The following is a 19,746-nucleotide window of genomic DNA, read 5'->3' on the forward strand; positions in this document are numbered from 1 at the left end:
TTTTGGGCTTTGCTAACTTCTACCGTAGATTCATTAAGGGTTTTAGTAAAGTGGTGGCACCCCTTACTAGACTCACATCCCCAAAAGTCCCTTTTCTGTGGTCCCCTGAGGCGGAGCAGGCGGTAGGGGTTTTGAAGGAACTGTTTTCCACCTCCCCGTGTTGATACACCCCAATACCTCTCTGCAGTTTATTGTGGAGGTGGACGCGTCTGACTCAGGTCTGGGAGCAGTCCTCTCCCAGCGCTCCCCCACTGACCAAAAGCTTCACTCCTGTGCTTTTTTCTCCAAGAAATTGTCACCCACAGAACGGAATTACGACGTTGGAAACCGGGAACTGCTGGCGGTCAAGCTAGCACTGGAAGAATGGCGGCACTGGCTGGATGGAGCTGAACTGCCGTTTGTGGTCTGGACAGACCACAAAAAACTTGGCTTACATCCAAGCCACTAAGAGACTCAACTCACGCCAAGCCAGATGGGCCCTGTTTTTTAGTAGGTTTAACTTTATTCTAACATACAGACCGGGGTCAAGAAATGTTAAACCAGATGCTTTGTCCCGCCAGTTTGCTGACCCTTCGGAGACCAGCGAGCCTGAGGCAGTCCTACCTTCCTCATGCGTCGTGGCGGCAGTACAGTGGGAGATCGAGTCTCTTGTGAAGACTGCACTTGCCACGGACCCGGGACCGGGTGATGGACCTCCCAACCTACTCTTTGTTCCCGAGACGGTCCGGTCTCAGGTGTTGCAGTGGATTCACACCTCCCGTTTTGCTGGTCACCCTGGGATGAGATGCACGTTGACGCTGCTTAAGAGACATTTTTGGTGGCCTTCAATGGAAACTGACGTTCGGGCTTTTGTGGCAGCCTGTTCAACCTGTGCTCGGGGCAAAGCCTCCCATCAGTCCCCTTCGGGGCTGCTGCTACCCCTCCCAGTTCCCAGCCGTCCCTGGTCCCACATAGCCATGGATTTTGTCACCGGCCTACCCAAGTCTGAAGGTAATGATACTATACTTACCATTGTGGACAGATTCTCTAAATCTGTTCACTATATAGCATTACCAAAATTACCGTCTGCCAGTGAGACAGCGGACCTCCTAGTTCAACATGTATTCCGTCCCATGGAATACCTGTGGACATCGTATCTGATAGAGGCCCACAGTTTACTTCCCGTGTTTGGAAGGTTTTCTGTTCTGCTTTGGGTGCTTCCCGTTAGTCTGTCCTCAGGGTTTCATCCCCAGACCAACGGTCAAACAGAAAGAGCCAATCAAGACCTCGAAGCAACCCTTCGTTGTGTGGCTGCTCAACATCCATCATCCTGGGCCAAACATCTGCCTTGGATAGAGTATGCCCACAACTCCCTCACCACCTCTGCCACCGGCCTTTCACCCTTCGAGGTAACCATGGGTTATCAACCCCCTCTGTTTCCTGCTCAGGAGAAGGAATTGGCTGTTCCTTCGGTTCAGGAGAACCTCCGCAGCTGCCAGAGAGTGTGGAGCGACGCTCGGGAAGCGTTGCTTCGGACCACCGACAGGAACAAGACGACAGCGGATAGGAGCAGGACTCCCGCACCTGTGTTTCATCCTGGTCAAGAAGTTTGGCTGTCATCAAAGAACGTACCTCATCGTACCAAATCACGCAAGCTGTCTCCTCGGTACCTGGGTCCGTTTGTGGTGGAGTCCATCGTTAACCCCGCTGCGGTTCGTTTGAAGTTGCCTTCAGCCATGAAGATACACCCTACTTTCCACGTCTCCCAACTGAAACCTGTGTCCTCCAGCCTTTTGTGTCCGCCGGCAGATCCACCTCCACCTGTTCGCCTCATTGACGACCATCCGGCCTACACCGTCAGTAGGCTCCTGGACTCTCGGAGGCGGGGGTAGGGGTCTCCAATACCTAGTCGATTGGGAAGGTTATGGACCAGAGGAGAGGTCTTGGGTCCCTAAGCGTTTTGTGTTGGATCCTCAGCTGATCACGGACTTCCATCACGACAACCCTGACAGGCCTGGTGGGTTGCCAGGTGGCGACCATTGAGGGGGGGTACTGTTATGTGGGCAGCTTGTCTCTCCCTTTTCTGTTTCCCTTCCTCCTGGTTTTGTCCCCTCTTTGTCTGTTGTATCTGTATGTGTGTTTGTCCCCATTATGTTGGTGCGTCTGCCGGTGTGTGTCTGGAGTGGATCGGGGGGCGTGCTCAGGATCTGCCTCTCCTGTGCAGCTGCGGGTTGTTTCCAGTGATTCCTGCCTACGCAGCTGCATCCTATTCTCTCATCAACCTGCACTACTAATTCCTGGGCATGGCTCTCCACCGGCGCCAGATCGTTGTTCTTACTAGAGCGTTCAGACATACCTCCCAACCTGCCTGCCTGCCTGCCTGCCTGCCTGCCTGCCTGCCTCAGCCTCTCCTTCCTCCGGAGCCGACTAGCCCACTCTGTTCCTTTTCTTCAGTTGTTTTTGGAATAAGACAAATTGAACTTTTATTAAAATAATTTTTGTTTCTTCCACTCCCTTAGTCGTGTTTTGTTTCTCTGAGTGCTGGGTTTAACCATAGCGTAACACAAACTCCTAAATCGTTCAGTTTACATCTTGCCTACATCTTGCCTACGCTACTGTAGACTATCTGAAATAAGATGTAGGCCTATCAGGGGCTATAGGCTACCTGCATCTATCAAGCAAACCATGGCAAAGTTGAATCACAATCATAAACCCATATTTTAGTCTGTAGCCTATGCCTATACCTAATGAAAGTCAATCTCGCAAATGGGCCATTTTTAACTGTTTGTAGTCTTAACATCTGGCACAAAATAATGGCACAATTGCCAGAAAATAGTCTAACATTCATTTTTTAAAAGTTAGTCCAAGTGTTTGAGATCCTCGATTCAACTTTCATCACTCAAACTCTCCTGGCAGATTTATCTATAGTTATGCACAAACGCAAAACAGATTTATTTAGGTACATTTTAGCTAGACCTGGCAACCCTGCTGGAGGGGCTGCAGTGTTTACCTGGGTTAAAAGGTTTGTCTTTAGGTTCTTCAAGCTTTCCAGGCTTCAGCACATCACTCAGGGTAAAGCCTCTGGACTGGTATTTCGGTTCCTGCCAGAAGCATCCCAATCTGGGCCTGGTCTTCACAATGAGTGAGAGGAGATTCAGTACCGGAGCTGTCGTTCAGACTGGACACAGGGATCAGGCTACCGTTATAATCTACTTCCTTCAGCATGGATTTTACGGCCTTGGAAATCATGATGGTTGTGGATCGTGTTTCGGACTACAGCAGATGACAAAGACATCAAAGAAACAAAACTAGGATGAACACATGAACACTCAATCAATACAACAGCTTCTGAAGAGCATTCTAAATACATTTCACACACACATGAAAGTTGGCAAGACACTCAATAATGCAAACACAATCTTTGAAAGGTTCACTTTCCCTGGGAAAAGAGTTGATCAGAACAGCGTAGCATTGCTTTTGACAAGACAGGAAATCATTTCAGTCAAAAATGTTGGTCATTCAAGACTATCCTAAGCATGCTGTATATTTTTCTCATCGCAACACTGCAAGACCTTCATTACCAGGTTCGCACTGCTTCTTCCTCTGGGTCCTTATGACTTGGAGATATGTTAAGAATGAGATACTAGTATGTCTGAAATGCATTAGCTAAGAGTTCATTACATAGTAGTAGGAGGAGTCTCTATCTTAACCCCTTCTTGGGAAACGTTCCTCTTCCACTCTTGCATTCCTGCTCTTCACTTGTGTTTTATTTCATGAGAAAATACTGTAACTTTACTAGAAGCAGGCAGAACTCAATGAGAAGCAGACTACATGCCAAATTACTAGGAAGTATATTCCGGTTTGATAAGTGTTGTCATCAGTTTACCAGAGAATAATGCTCCTGTTCATACGTGTAATACCTCAGTAACTTATCCACATCATCTTTCAGTTTCTTCAGGCTACCGAAGCGCACAGCTTGTGCAATGAGGAATGTTCTCTTTAAGGCCCTGTTCACACTGAAGTTATAGAACTAATGCACAACGCATTTGGTAAAACTGTTATGATACAACAGAGTGTTTCTACACAAACAGTGTTGTGGAGACATTGCACAATGGTTGTGTGAAATATTTTGTGTAGATGAACTACAGTAGTAGCCTACTGTATCATGTGTCCAATGTGTGGTGAATCAGTTGTACAACCTGAGTGTGTACGGGGCCTAACTTTTACTACAGGGTCAAAAAGTCACATCCACATACCTCATCACTGTACTGTAGGAGAGTCAAACACTAACAGATGGTTATCAGTTCCAAACTGCAATAACAGTTCAAGGGTACGTTTTAGTTTCAGTTTGAACAAATCACAGGAGCCTTGCAGTAATAACATACTGTAGTATTCTGATGACAAAATGTCTACGTTGTTCAAACACTGTGAATCTCGGCGACATCACAGGAATGGACCATCATACTGACTCCACATGTTGAGCCTTGGGGATGTTATCTTTGAGTATACAATCATTATTAAAAAGAAGAAAAACATCACACTGGTATTCTAGGCATCAAGATTACCAGGGTGCTGGAGTTCGTTTTAATAAGTGTAGTTTTTGCACCTGGTAGCACGGTAATGTGAGAAAGTTTACACTTTCAAATGACTGTACAGTACAATAACAGACTTCACAGAAATGTTTAGGATTTTTTTGGAGACGTGATTCTGCTGAACAGTATTTTAAACATGATTCTGTTTCTGTTCTTGTCATGTGGGTCACTAGACAATGCTCTAAATGTAGGACCCCCCCCCACCCTCCTCCCACCAGTGTGCCTTTATGATATATTATCTTATGATTAGAAGAATGGAGGCCGGGACGTCTGTAATTGTTTGTTGAACTTTACTGAAAGCATTACAAGGATACATACATTGTTGTTCACTAGTTCTTTAGCTCAACTAGTGCAAGAGTAACACATGGAATGGAATCGTGAGTATATTAGTTCAAACATGATTTTCTAGCTCACTCACTCACTCTCTCTCAGCTTACACTAAAGAAGCCAGGCCTTTCACAGTGATACTCATGACAAGAGGAAGGTATCCAGGCTGGTCCTTCATCTCTGTTCTCAGTGTGTCCTCCTCTCTCTTCAGTGTAACTTTAGAGTGACCAAAGAGACTCTCTGTCCTCCAAAACACCTCCTCCTCAGTCAGAACAGCCAGACCTGCATCTCTCAGAGAGAGGGTCTCCCCACTCCCTGCTGCCACATGCTGCACCTGGAGGACAAGCAGCCCAGGAATAACATTTATATGCTTTCTTTTCTGGGTCATTCTTGAATTAAGGTGGCATTTGCATCCTTCGACTTTGCCACAATGAAAAACACTTTAAAATGACAATTAGTCCTTTATACTGCAAAACTTTATTTTTATGCATCGTTTAAAGTACTTAGGGAAAGCAAATTGGCTTGTCCCAGTAGTGATGAGTAGAGTTGTAGTGACATGTTTTGGGGATTTAGATTATTTTGAATGCTATAAAATAAACAAAAGTATTTAATATCATTAGTGTTACCGCCTTGTAAATCACTAATTACAAAGATATACAAGGACCTTGAGCATTCCTTCCAGTGGCAAACTGTTATTAGGGTAGGGGCCTATATTAAAAACAATTATTTGCTAATCACACCATTTTAGTACGTCATAAATATATAATGATTCCATTGATCATTTGGTGTGTTTAAATAAAAAGTGTCATTGGTGTAACTCAATTTAAATGAAGGGAAATTACACCCTGAGCAAAATGATTAATCAAATCTCTTTAAAAAGTAATTTACTTAATAATTTACTAAAGGTTAAATGACCTTAGATTTGAGATGGGTGGCCTCCATTTAAGAAATTCCTAAATTACTTAAATGTGTCATTGGTGTTACTGTCAGTGGCGACACGTCATTTAGGGCAGCCCCACAACTATCCAGGAGATGGCGGTGTTTTGCATGTAATTCTGGCTTTCGTTCATGTCACAACATGATATTATATCAGTAAGCAAACACATTTGATTTGCTTGAGCTAATTAAGCATACGTGCTCGCTTCCCGGTTGTATTGTTATTTTGGTCACTTTGAGTAAGACAGCTCCCTAATGCAGCTGTTTCAGCCTCATTCAGTGATCTGTTGTGGAGAGGCCAGCCAGGGGAAAGCCCTCATTGATCTTCTCTGGTTGCGCACAATTGGCTGCACGTGATTGGCACATTCTCAAAGGTTCAGATGGGTGAGTGAATTCATTGGGACAGTGCAACAGCATGTACTGGAAGACTCAGGCAGCGGTTGCCCACTTGGGTGCTGCCATAGAGATTCATTAGTAGTGCCCGCCCAAGAAGGCTTGATGTCATTTGCCACAGATAAATCGACGTCTTATCTCCGGTAGCTTTGATTGGACTGATGTGTCAATTTCATAGTTGTTTATCGTCTTCTAGCTAGCTAGCTGAAAAGTCTTCATGAATCATGTCAACTATCTCCTAGCAAATCATGTTCAAACTTTGCGTAATAAAGTAAATGTAGAGATAAGACATATTGGTGCTCATCAGCCAATGAACAGGCCTCCATTAAAATAAAGCAAGTTAGAAAATAATTCAATCTGAGTGGTTTGGATAGAACTTGTGGTGGCTAACAGCTAGCTAGCTACAACGTGTTGTTAATGATTGATGTCAGAATGTAATAACCCATGGAACTGTTTCTATGCAATGGTTGAAGCGAGGGAGTAGCTTTATAAACTTTGTTGTTTTATTCATAACCGGAGCATCTTGTTAACAGGCAGATGCAACTACACTCAGAATGGTGTTTGTCTGTGTCCCAATACTCTAACAATGATTAGCAATATTGCAGACCAATGCTGAGATTGATTCTGAAGTAAAATCAACTTTACTCTTTAAAAGTATGCCGGACTACCGTGGTCTCTGTGCAATTTTTTTAAATTTATTTATTTATTTATTTTACCTTTATTTAACTAGGCAAGTCAGTTAAGAACAAATTCTTATTTACAATGACAGCCTACACCGGCCAAACCCGGACGACGCTGGGCCAATTGTGCGCCACCCTATGGGACTCCCAATCACGGCCGGTTGTGATGAGAGCCAAAGATATGGGAAAGTAGCCTATACACTGATCATAACCCATATGTTAGAACGTTTGTGTGTGTGGCTCTAAACTCATTTCTGGGAGTGGTAATTATTCATGATGGTGCATTCTATGGTTAGTGTAGTGTAGTAATGTATCGATTCATATTCACTTTTTTCATTGAGTTTGCCCCACCAATATTTTTGTTAAAAATCACCACTGGTTACTATCATCGGTGTTACTACTGCTACTGGTGGCACAATGTTATCATAATGGTAGAAATATTAGTTTATTTAGAATGGGAAGATATACCCAAAGACATTTACATAAACAAAAATGTAGAAAAATGAAGTCCCGTCCATACAGGATTGGAGGCTCAATCAAGCAGGTGTGAACTCACCAGGATCTGCAGGGCCTGTAAGACTGGAGGACTGCAACATGATCCCAACACAGAGAGACCCTCATCTGTCATTCCTGTAGAAATAAATATGCACACATATAAAACCACAGTAGTGAACCTAGTTTCCCAGTAACTGATCAAATAATAACACAGAATCCTGTGGAAACTGCTCTCTATCTCACCGTCCATGGCACTGACAATGAGGTGGATGGCAGTGAGAAGTGAGGATCTGAACTCGTCCTCATCCTTCCCAACACATTGGTCTACAAGATCCAGTATGGCCTGGACTGTCTTCCTCTCAGACTCTTCCAGATCACCCAGGTCAGGAGTCTCACCATCACACGTCCGATCCAGCTGTGACCAGAGAGAGAGAGAGAGAGAGAGAGGGGAGAGAGAGAGAGAGAGAGAGAGAGGGGAGAGAGAGAGAGAGGGGGAGAGAGAGAGAAGAGAGAGAGAGAGAGAGAGAGAGAGAGAGAGAGAGAAGGGCAAGAAGAGACAAGGCAAGAAGGGCCTTCTATGCCATCAAAAGGAACATAAAATTCGACATACCAATTAGGATCTGGCTAAAAACTCTTGAATCAGTTATAGAACCCATTGCCCTTTATGGTTTTGAGGTCTGAGGTCCACCTAACCAACCAAGAATTCACAAAATGGGACAAACTGAGACTCTGCATGCAGAATTCTGGAAAAATATCATGCTGATACCCGCTAATTATCAAAATCCAGAAAAGAGCCGTTAAATTCAACCACCTAAAAGGAAGCGATTCCCAAACCTTCCATAACAAAGCCATCACCTACAGAGAGATGAACCTGGAGAAGAGTCCCCTAAGTAAGCTGGTCCTGGGGCTCTGTTCACAAACACAAACAGACCCCACAAAGCCCCAGGACAGCAACAGCAACATAATTAGACCCAACCAAATCATGAGAAAACAAAAAGATAATTACTTGACACAATGGAAAGAATTAACAAAAAGACTAGAATGCTATTTGGCCCTAAACAGAGAGTACACAGTGGCAGAGTATCTAACCACTGTGACTGACACAAAACTAAGGAAAGCTTTGACTGTGTACAGACTCAGTGAGCATTGCCTTGCTATTGAGAAAGGCAGCCGAAGGCAGACCTGGCTCTCAAGAGTGTCACGATCGTCGGTGAGAGAGGACCAAGGCGCAGCGTTGAAGGTGAACATATCCTTTATTTTACTGATCACACGATCAAAACAATAAACGATAACGTGACGTCTACGGTTTAACACAAACCGAAATGAACAACAAACCACAACACAAAGTGAAAAGACCGATAGTTAAATATGGCTCCCAATCAGAGACACCCAGCTGACACTCGTTGCCTCTGATTGGGAGTCACTCAGACCAACATAGAAAAATAAACATAGACTTACACACCCTGGCTCAACATAACATAGTCCCCAGAGCCAGGGCGTGACAAAGAGAAGACAGGCTATGTTCACACTGCACACAAAATGAGATAGAAACTGAGCTGCACTTCCTAAACTCCTGCCAAATGTATGACCAAATTAGAGACACATTCTTCCCTCAGATTACACAGACCAACAAAGAATTCGAAAACAAATCCAATTTGAATAAAGTCCCATATCTATTGGGTGAAATACCACAGTGTGCAATCACAGCAGCAAGATTTGTGACCTGTTGCCACAAGAAAAGGGCAACCAGTGAAGAACAAACACCATATTTATGTTTATTTATTTTCCCTTTTGTACTTTAACTATTTGAACATCATTACAACACTGTATATAGACATAATATGACATTTGAAATGTCTTTATTATTTTTGAACTTTTGTGAGCGTAATGTTTACTGTTCATTTTTTATTGTTTATTTCACCTTTGTTTATTATCTATTTCACTTGCTTTGACAATGTAAACATATGTTTCCCATGCCAATAAAGCCCATTAAATTGAAATTGAATTGAATTGAGAGAGAGAGAGTATATTTAAGACAGAGAGTGTGTTACAGATATTCTGGTTGATATATTCATTCCTGCCATTAGTTGTGTGTGTGTGTGTGTGTGTGTGTGTTTGTTTGGCCCGTGTTTCTGTACGTCCCACTCACCACACTCTCCAGCACACTGACTGCCTCTCCATCCTCCATGGTTGTCTTGAGGAGCTGGAGCAGAGAGGAACGTGTGGCTGCTGGCAGGGCTGACAGCAGCTGGAAATGACCACTCAGTTTCTCCAGTTCTGTCAACACACAAACAACATAGAGACCATTTAGTCAAAGTGTGGTATTTTCATGCAAGAAATCAATTAATTGTTATATAGTTCAAAAGTGTGGTAACTTTGTAATTACTAATCAAAGAGAAATGTTGAACATTCCATTCAGTAGACTACATTACATGTTGACCAAACGTTCCATTCAGTAGACTACATGTTGACCAGACGTTCCATTCAGTAGACTACATTACATGTTGACCAAACGTTCCATTCAGTAGACTACATTACATGTTGACCAAATGTTCCATTCAGTAGACTACATTACATGTTGACCAAACGTTCCATTCAGTAGACTACATTACATGTTGAGCAGACGTTCCATTCAGTAGACTACATTACATGTTGACCAAACGTTCCATTCAGTAGACTATATTACATGTTGACCAAACGTTCCATTCAGTAGACTACATTACATGTTGACCAGATGATCCATTCAGTAGACTGCATGTTGACCACTAGACAGGAGACATTAGCCTCCATTGGCATTATTACCTTTCTTCAGATTTAGGGGGCTGTTGACATCAAAGTCGCCTCCCAGGTCCATAATTCCATCCTCTTCAAACTCATAATTTGACTTATCCATTTCAAAGCCCCCATTTTTGTGAATGAGGCACAGCTCTGTGGACAAGAGCAGACAACAGCCATAACCAGTCACACACAGACAGATACAGTGGCTGTACTAAATACACTGAGGAACATAGAAGCTGGCGGTGTACTTTACCATGGTACTTAACCATGCAGCTATACCTGGGACATTGTACTTGATTAACCATACACTTCCTCACCAAACTGTCCATTGCATTTGACGTAGAGGTCAATCAGACTGTAGGCCATGACAGTATTTGCAGGAATAACCAGTGACACATCACTATCTGTCTGAGTACTGCCGCTCTGCTTCATAGAGGCCTGTGGAGAAAATGTCAAATCAGTCAGAGACGTTTGGTGCACAGACGACCCAGATTCTAACCCAGACAGTCACCTCTACTACACCATTTCATTTTCAGGAAGTGGGTCTAATGACAAAAACAGGAAATGATGTGGTAACTAGTGCTGGGTCATTCCACCAATTCCCATCTCAAGAAATAACGTTTTTTTTATGACTATAGTAAGTGCCTATTAAGTGCCAAATAAAGTAAGGAAGGTTGACCGTAACCAGGGTTACCCTTGTGACAGGGGGAATGGAAGCTTGTTGTTTGCAGGGAGTGGCAATTGAAAGCCAGCTTCACAATTATTATTTTTTTTTAAAAACTTTTCTAGCATGTCTATCAATGGCGTGTGTCGAACCACTCAATTTTCCGCCACAAAACACCAAAAAAATTGCCTAAAAGAGTAGAACCAGCTCACCAGTTTTTACACTATGATTTGACTATTAGATTATTTATTTTGAAAAAAATATTTAAAAAGGAATAGTTTCACCATATTAAAACAATTCAGTTCAAGTAACAGGGTTGATCTTACATTTCTACTTTCAATATCAAAGCACTATTTTCATGGAACAACCAAGCTACATAATTCTGACTAGAGCAATATACAGTATTACCACTACTGAACAGACATCTGTGACTATTACCACTACTGAACAGACATCTGTGACTATTACCACAACTGAACAGACATCTGTGGGTATTACCACTACTGAACAGACATCTGTGACTATTACCACTACTGAACAGACATCTGTGACTATTACCACTACTGAACAGACATCTGTGGGTATTACCACTACTGAACAGACATCTGTGAGTATTACCACTACTGAACATACATCTGTGACTATTACCACTACTGAACAGACATCTGTGAGTATTACCACTACTAAACAGACATCTGTGAGTATTACCACTACTGAACAGACATCTGTGACTATTACCACAACTGAACAGACATCTGTGACTATTACCACTACTGAACAGACATCTGTGACTATTAGCACTACTGAACAGACATCTGTGACTATTAGAACTACTGAACAGACATCTGTGACTATTACCACTACTGAACAGACATCTGTGACTATTAGCACTACTGTACAGACATCTGTGACTATTAGCACTACTGAACAGACATCTGTGACTATTAGCACTACTGAACAGACATATGTGACTATTACCACTACTGAACAGACATCAGTGACTATTACCAATACTGAACAGACATCTGTGAGTATTAACACTACTGAACAGACATCTGTGACTATTACCACTACTGAACAGACATCTGTGACTATTACCACTACTGAACAGACATCTGTGACTATTACCACAACTGAACAGACATCTGTGACTATTACCACTACTGAACAGACATCTGTGAGTATTACCACTACTGAACAGACATCTGTGATCTGTCAATATGGTCTTGACAATTACTTTATTTATGTAGGCCTAGCTATCATAAAGTGAGATTATTGAGATTAAAAATATATTTTACAACAGAGATAATCTACATCTGAGTTACCAGTAATATATGAAGATTGATGCAAATATAATTCATGCTTGTTAATCTTTCCTCCTACCTTCCCGCTCAGGGCCACACAGGCGCTCATGTTGGCTCCTACATTGCCGCGCTTCCGGACTTTGGTTGTGACGGGGCAAGGTAGTGACGTCATAATCCTCTCCGTCAAGACGCCTAACACTGCCCTGGGATTCACACGGGTCTGCTTGATCACAGAATGTGACATGTCCAGAACTCTGCAGGAGGGGCCCATTATAGGTCAAATTTCATAGAAATCTGGAAACACTGGAAAGCTACTTTAAAAGTTAAAAAATGGATGTACCAATCACAGATTGTCCCTTTAAGGTAAGCTGGTAGTGAAAACAGTGAGGATGTAGTTTAACTTTAAGGAAGTTGTTAAACCAGTACAGTTCCATTTATTTGTTATCTGAAAGTACTTCAACCAGAAAATGTCATTTTTACATAAAAGATACTTGTCTGATGTCATTGCAACCATTGTTGCCCGCTGGTCTTGGGTCTAAAAATGGACTCCTTGGGAAGGTGAACTGTATGATGTATTATGACTATATATGACTGTATTGAACATACGTCCAGTATAGGGTAACTCACCTGTCTTTTGAGTAGTTATATAACTCCTTCACATCAACCTTCTCTTTGTTCAGGCTGCCAAGGGACAGCTTATGTTTGGTGAACCATTTCCCTCCCACGGTAAGTTTGAAATCAGCCACCTTTGCCTGCACGTTTCCGTCTGCGTTCATTTCTTTCTTTTCACCAAATGTCCCAGTGTAGTCCACAAAGTCACACTCCTTGACAGCTGAAGGAACATTCAACATTAGAAAGGACTCTTCTATGCTATTATAACACAACACATATATATATAACAGCTACATCCACAACCCGATCATTTTCATAATCTATTCAGAAAGACAAGAGTAGGATAAATAATGAAAATCAATGGTCAGATATTTTAGAACAACAACTCATAGTTATTCTTCACTAATGGGCTGCTCTGGTGCTTACTTGGGCTTAAAGGTGAGTCTCCAGGCTCTCTTGGCTTCAGGACATCACTGAGGGTAAAGCCAGGGGACTGGTATTTGGGTTCCTGCCAGAAGAATCTGGGCCTGGTCTTGACAATGAGTGATCGGATAATCAGTCTGTCTGTGTCGTTCAGACTGGACACAGGGATAAGGCGTCCATCATGATCTGTGTCCTTCATGAAGGCTTTTGTGGCTTTGGAAAACATCTGAGAGATGGTTGTGGATCGTGTTTCTGGCTGCAGCAGACACAAATGAGAAAGACATTTAATAAACAAAACTAGGATTAACACATGAACACTCAATCAATACAACAGCTTCTGAAGAGCATTGTAAATACATTTCACACACGTGAAAGTTTGCAAGTTACTCAATAATGCAAACACAATCTTTTTGGAAGGTTCACTTTCCAGTGAAAAATTGTTTATCAGATCAGAGTAGCAAACAGGAAATACACCAAAATGTTGGTTGTGTATCATTCAAGACTATCCAAAGCATGCTGTATATTTTCCTAAATTGTTTTTATTTCAACAATCTGTAAGAGTTTCAATACCTGTTTCTCACCAATTCTTCCTCTGGGTCCTTATGACTCTGACAGGTTGTGGAGATTTGCTCTTCAGAATGAGATACTAGTATGTCTGAAATGCATTAGCTAAGAGTTCATTACATAGTAGAAGGAGGAGTCTCTATCTTAACTCCTTGGAAAACATTCCTCTTCCACACCTGCTCTTCACTTCTGTTTTATTTCATGAGAAAATAACTTCACGCGAAGCAGGCAGAACTCAATGAGCAACGTGCCCGTATTGTTTTGTGTTTAAGAGCAGGCTGTCATCCATTGTTATGTCTTTGGTACATGCCAAGTTACAGGGAAGCATAATGTGGTTTAGCTTCGTTAAGTGTTGCCATCCTCATGGCAGTGAAGCAGTGTTGGGGAGTAGTTCTTACAGTGCTATGAAAAAGTATTTTCCCCCTTTCTAATTGTCTCTACTTTTGCATATTTGTGATACTGAATGTTATCAGATCTTCAACCAAAACCTAATATTAGATAAAGGGAACATAAGTGAACAAATAACACAACAATTACATATTTATGTCATAAACAAAGTTATGCTACACCCAATTCCCGTGTGAAAAAGTAATTGCCCCCTTACACTCAATAACTGGTTGTGCCACCTTTAGCTGCAATGACTCCAACCAAATGCTTCCTGTAGTTGTTGATCAGTCTCTCATGTCGCTGTGGAGGAATTTTGTCCCACTCTTCCATGCAGAACTGCTTTAACTCAGTGACGTGTGGGTTTTCAAGCATGAACTGCTCATTTCAAGTCCTGCCACAACATCTCAATTGGGATTAGGTCTGGACATTGACTAGGCCATTCCAAAACTTCCAATTTGGTGCTTTCTAGCAATTTTCATGTAGACTTGATTGTGTGTTTTGGATCATTGTCTTGCTGCATGACCCAGCTGCGCTTCAGCTTCAGCTCACAGACGGATGGTCTGACATTCTCCTGTAGAATTCTCTGATACAGAGAAGAATTCATGGTTCCTTCTATTAAGGCAAGTCGTCCAGGTCCTGAGGCAGCAAAGCATCCCCAAACCATCACACCACCACCACCATGCTTGACCTTTGGTATGATGTTCTTACTGTGGAATGCAGTGTTTGGTTTTGGTTTTACATTGTATAATAATAGTGAGGACATCAAAACTATGAAATAACACATATGGAATCATGTAGTAACCCAAAAAGTGTTTAACAAATCAAAAGATATTTTATATTTGAAATTCTTCAAAGTAGCCATCCTTTGCCTTGATGACAGCTTTGCACACGCTTGGCATTCTCTCAACCAGCTTCATGAGGTAGTCACCTGGAAGGCATTTCAATTAACAGGTGTGCCTTCTTAAAAGTGAATTTGTGGAATTTCTTTCCTTCTTGAGCCAATCAGTTGTGTTGTGACATGGTAGGAGGGGGTATACAGAAGATAGCCCTATTTGGTAAAAGACCAAGTCCATATTATGGCAAGAACAGCTAAAATAAGCAAAGAGAAATGACAGTCCATCATTACTTTAAGACATGAAGGTCAGTCAATACGGAACATTTCAATAACTTTTAAAGTTTCTTGAAGTGCAGTCGCAAAAACCATCAAGCGCTATGCTGAAACTGGCTCTCATGAGGACCGCCACAGGAATGGAAGACCCAGAGTTACCTCTGCTGCAGAGGATAAGTTCATTAGTTACCATCCTCAGAAATTGCAGCCCAAATAAATGCTTCACAGAGTTCAAGTCACAGACACATCTCAACATCAACTGTTCAGAGGGGTCTGTGTGAATCAGGCCTTCATGGTCGAATTCCTGCAAAGAAACCACAACTAAAGGACACCAATAAGAAGAAGAGACCTGCTTGGGCCAAGAAACATGAGCAATGGACATTAGACTGGTGGAAATGTGTCCTTTGGTTTGGAGTCCAAATTAGAGATTTTCTGTTCCAACCACCGTGTCTTTGTGAGACGCGGTGTGGGTGAACGGATGATCTCTGCATGTGTAGTTCCCACCGTAAAGGATGGAGGAGGAGGTGTTATGGTGTGGGGGTGCTTTGTTGGTGACACTGTCTGTGATTTTTTTAGAATTCAAGGCACACATAACCAGCATGGCTACCACAGCATTCTGTAGCGATACGCCATCCCATCTGGTTTGGGCTTAGTGGGACTATCATTTGTTTTTTAACAGGACAATGACCCAACACACCTCCAGGCTGTGTAAGGGCTATTTTACCAAGAAGGAGAGTGATGGAGTGCTGCATCAGATGACCTGGCCTCCACAATCCCCCGACCTCAACCCAATTGAGATGGTTTGGGATGAGTCGGACGGCAGAGTGAAGGAAAAGCAACCAACAAATGCTCAGCACATGTGGGAACTCCTTCAAGACTGTTGGAAAAGCATTCCAGGTGTAGCTGGTTGAGAGAATGCCAAGAGTGTGAAAAGCTGTCATCAAGGCAAGGCAAATCAAGGCAAATCTCAAATATATTTTGATTTGTTTAACACTTCTTTGGTTACTACATGATTCCATATGTGTTATTTCATAGTTTTGATGTCTTCACTATTATCCTACAATGTAGAAAATAGTAAAAAATAAAGGAAAACCCTTGAATGAGTAGGTGTGTCCAAACTTTTGACTGGTACTGTATATATATATATATATATATATATAAAACAAATAATTATACATCTCCCGTTTGGCATGTCTCTTGTGATGCGGTTCACAGCAGCACTGACGGATGTGTTGGCATGACAACTGCGTTGGAGTTTTGAGCGACCTTCCCCCCTTTTTGTTCCATGCTGGCTGAAGACCTAGCTAGCCAGTAACTAGCTAACACCTGACACAGATGAAGACCTAGCTAGCCAGTAACTAGCTAACACCAGACACAGATGAAGACCTAGCTAGCCAGTAACTAGCTAACACCTGACACAGATGAAGACCTAGCTAGCCAGTAACTAGCTAACACCTGACACAGATGAAGACCTAGCTAGCCAGTAACTAGCTAACACCTGACACAGATGAAGACCTAGCTAGCCAGTAACTATCTAACACCTGACACAGATGAAGACCTAGCTAGCCAGTAACTAGCTAGCCAGACACAGATGAAGACCTAGCTAGCCAGTAACTAGCTAACACCAGACACAGATGAAAGGGGAAACGTTTAATTATATTTGCTGACACCCTACAGTCAAATTTTGGCACCAGTAGAGTAGCTATCTAGCTAAATAAACCATGCCCCTCCGCAAACACGCCTTCTCCGATGTTGGTTAAAAGGTGGTACTTATGTGAGTTAGGTAAGAGAATTCAATGTTACCATTGGTGTATTCAAATGAGAGTTAAGGTGATGTCACCTTGTCCACTTAATAATGAATCCAAGTATTTGACATGGAGGAGCGGACCAGTAACTTTATGATCAAACTTTATCAATGTAGAAGCAACAGAATTTTTCATACTTTGGTCATCATACTTCGATCTGGTTACCTTCAAATATCATCCAATTTCATGAAAAACATGATTTTGACTGTTCATGACCTTTAAACAATAAAAGCTAATTTACCAACATTTCTAAAAATGGATATATAGCATTTTGGAATGAAACTCTTCATATACATACTTCATTCTTTAAAGGATTCCTCCTCACACAAACACGTGCACTTCTAAAACATCTGTTTGTTTTTAAACTGAGAAATTAGATTAAAACGCAATATAGTTCACCCAGTAAGGCATTAGACAGGTGCAGAATAAATATTTGACATGTACACCTTCTCAATGGTGTTACAAGTACCATGGAATCTCATCTCAGAGGTAGAAAACTGCAGGTGTTAAGACAGTATTGTACAGTCAACCACTGTGCTAATGTAGACTACTAGCTAAGCAATACAAAAAGGGTTGGATTATTTTACACTCTTTGCAGAACCAACAAGGGTAGTAATTCATTCTTTAGTACCTTGTTGAAGTATACAGTATTTCTTATGTGCTCTATTCTGCACAATGAGACACTACAGGTGAAAAAACTGGACACCGTTTTGCATAATTGTCTCTACATTCGGAGGGTATGCTTGCATAAAAAGACTCCAAATTAACACACTACTCGGATAAACATTGTCTATTAAGGCAATAAACTGGATAAACTCTCAAATGAAAAAATGAAAACCACAATAAATGATAAACCAGCAACAAGCGTTGGGGGGAATGATGGCTAGTAGATGGGCATGTGCAAGACGGAATCTACGTCCCAAATGGCACACTATTCCCTTTACAGTATGATGCACTACTTGGGCCCATAGGGCTCTGGTCAATAGTAGTGCACTATGTAGGGAATAGGGTGCCATTTGAGGCGTAACCGATGAGACGGACAGAGCAGCAGGCCTCCAGCCCCCAGAGCCAGCCTGGGTCACAGTAGAGACATAAAGGTCCAAACAGGGTCGTGTTCATAAGCACACACCGTAGCAAAATGTTTTGCAACGGAAAACGAAAAAGAACGTTCCTTATTGGACTGGAAGTTCAGATAGTTCCCTCCCTGTTTCAGTCCGTTTTCTTCCGTTTGGTGCCTTATGAACACACAAGCGTTTCTTATTGGACAAGTTCAGGTAGTCCCTCACTGTTTCAGTCCTGTGCCTATTAAACACGACCCAGGTGTGTGACCAGTGGCCATAGAAGTCACATTGAGGTCACCACAATACAGGACAGTCCAGGTGGGGATAGCCTGGTTCCACAACACAGGACAGTACAGGTGGGGATAGCCTGGTTCCCTCCTCAGGTCACCACAACACAGGACAGTCCAGGTGGGCAAAGCCTGGATCCCTCCTCAGGTCCCAGTAAGTGTTGTTGCTAACCCAGGTGTCGTCCTTTGATTTCCTGTGGACAACAGAAATACATATTCTTTACCTGAACTGAATAATGAATTACCTTTCAAAAGGAATCAACAACAAAAAGATCATCACGTTTTTGCTTTTTACTAAAAGTGCTCTCTTGAAAACTTGACTGCTGACATTTTTGGGGATTGTATTAACAGTGGACTAATGAACAAATACTAAAATACAGTTTGAGTGAACTATGTCTTTAACACTCACAAGTTGGCCAACAGAATTGAATGGAAACTGAGTAACAGCTACTGAAAACGGAGTAACCTAATGTTCCCATAGACATCTGCTGTGGGACATTATCTATACTGTGTTATAAACTGTGTGGTTCGGGCCCTGAATGCTGATTGGCTGAAAGCTGTGGTATATAAGACCATATACCACAGGTATGACAAAACATTTATTTTACTGTTCTAATTACGTTTGTACCCAGTATATAATAGCAATAAGGGGGGTTTGTGGTATATGGCCAATATACCACGGCTAAGGGCTGTATCCTGGCACTCTGCGTCGTGCGTACGAACAGCCCTAAGCCGTGGTATATTGGCCATATACCACACCTCCTCAGGCCTTGCTGTAACAAACCCAGTGGGAATAAATGCAGGTGGAGTTTACCTGTGGAGATGTATTGGAACAGGGCTGCCAACTTTTCTTCCCAAGGGCCCCCTTTTATAAGAACGATAAAGTCTAGATCCGATTTCCCCAAATGTTACTCCGCTACCAAATATGTTTTACTATTATAATTGATATGAACCCTCAATTTAATTATACCTATTGTCTTTTACAGAAAGGGCCCGATTCCGACCCGAGTTAAGTGTGCGTGAATGGAACGTCATTCCCTTTCTATACACTGTTCTCTCTATGTGTATTCTGACCTTGAATTTAAGCATGAGAATAGAGTGAATATTCACCTGCTATTCGTTTTGGGTGGAGATCGAATAAATGAAGGTGTGGCGGAGGTGTGTCTAAAGATACTCCGTACTCTGACCTGGACTTAATTCCCTAATAATTTCACCACCTTTACGTGCGATGAAACCAAGATTAAGGTGTAGCAAACCTACCAGTTCCAAGTGGAAAAAGCATCTACTTTATTTTTCCCGATACAAATAACACCATTCTTCATGCCGTACAATTTAAATTCTGCATAATGCC

At 42.1% G+C, this 19,746-nt stretch overlaps 2 protein-coding genes and 1 long non-coding RNA gene across 3 annotated transcripts in view; all 3 read right to left on the reverse strand.

Moving 5' to 3' along the window:
- The window catches only part of LOC121562929 (gasdermin-E-like), a 57,480-nt gene extending 53,830 nt beyond the window's left edge, over window positions 1-3,650 (reverse strand). Inside the window, exons 1-2 of the mRNA XM_041875065.1 lie at window positions 3,561-3,650; window positions 2,990-3,252 (exon numbers count right to left, since the gene is read on the reverse strand). The gene's annotated coding sequence lies outside the window, so the exon portion shown is untranslated. The remainder of the gene's footprint in view (window positions 1-2,989; window positions 3,253-3,560) is intronic.
- A 1,230-nt stretch (window positions 3,651-4,880) lies between these two features.
- LOC121562930 (gasdermin-E-like) lies at window positions 4,881-12,376 on the reverse strand. The gene is made up of 7 exons (XM_041875067.2): window positions 12,228-12,376; window positions 10,498-10,618; window positions 10,205-10,330; window positions 9,552-9,679; window positions 7,646-7,817; window positions 7,464-7,537; window positions 4,881-5,232 (listed from the first exon to the last, which is right to left on the reverse strand). The coding sequence occupies exons 1-7, from the start codon at window positions 12,318-12,320 to the stop codon at window positions 5,005-5,007; spliced, it is 942 nt and encodes a 313-aa protein (XP_041731001.2). The 5' UTR covers window positions 12,321-12,376; the 3' UTR covers window positions 4,881-5,004.
- A 521-nt stretch (window positions 12,377-12,897) lies between these two features.
- Window positions 12,898-13,812, reverse strand: LOC121562928. Its single transcript, XR_005999671.1, has 3 exons — window positions 13,754-13,812; window positions 13,187-13,439; window positions 12,898-12,980 (listed from the first exon to the last, which is right to left on the reverse strand). It is a non-coding gene; the product is annotated as an uncharacterized LOC121562928 (long non-coding RNA).
- Between the last annotated feature and the right edge of the window lie 5,934 nt (window positions 13,813-19,746).

This window comes from Coregonus clupeaformis, unplaced genomic scaffold, assembly GCF_020615455.1.
Source record: "Coregonus clupeaformis isolate EN_2021a unplaced genomic scaffold, ASM2061545v1 scaf0064, whole genome shotgun sequence".
Lineage (NCBI taxonomy): Eukaryota > Metazoa > Chordata > Actinopteri > Salmoniformes > Salmonidae > Coregonus > Coregonus clupeaformis.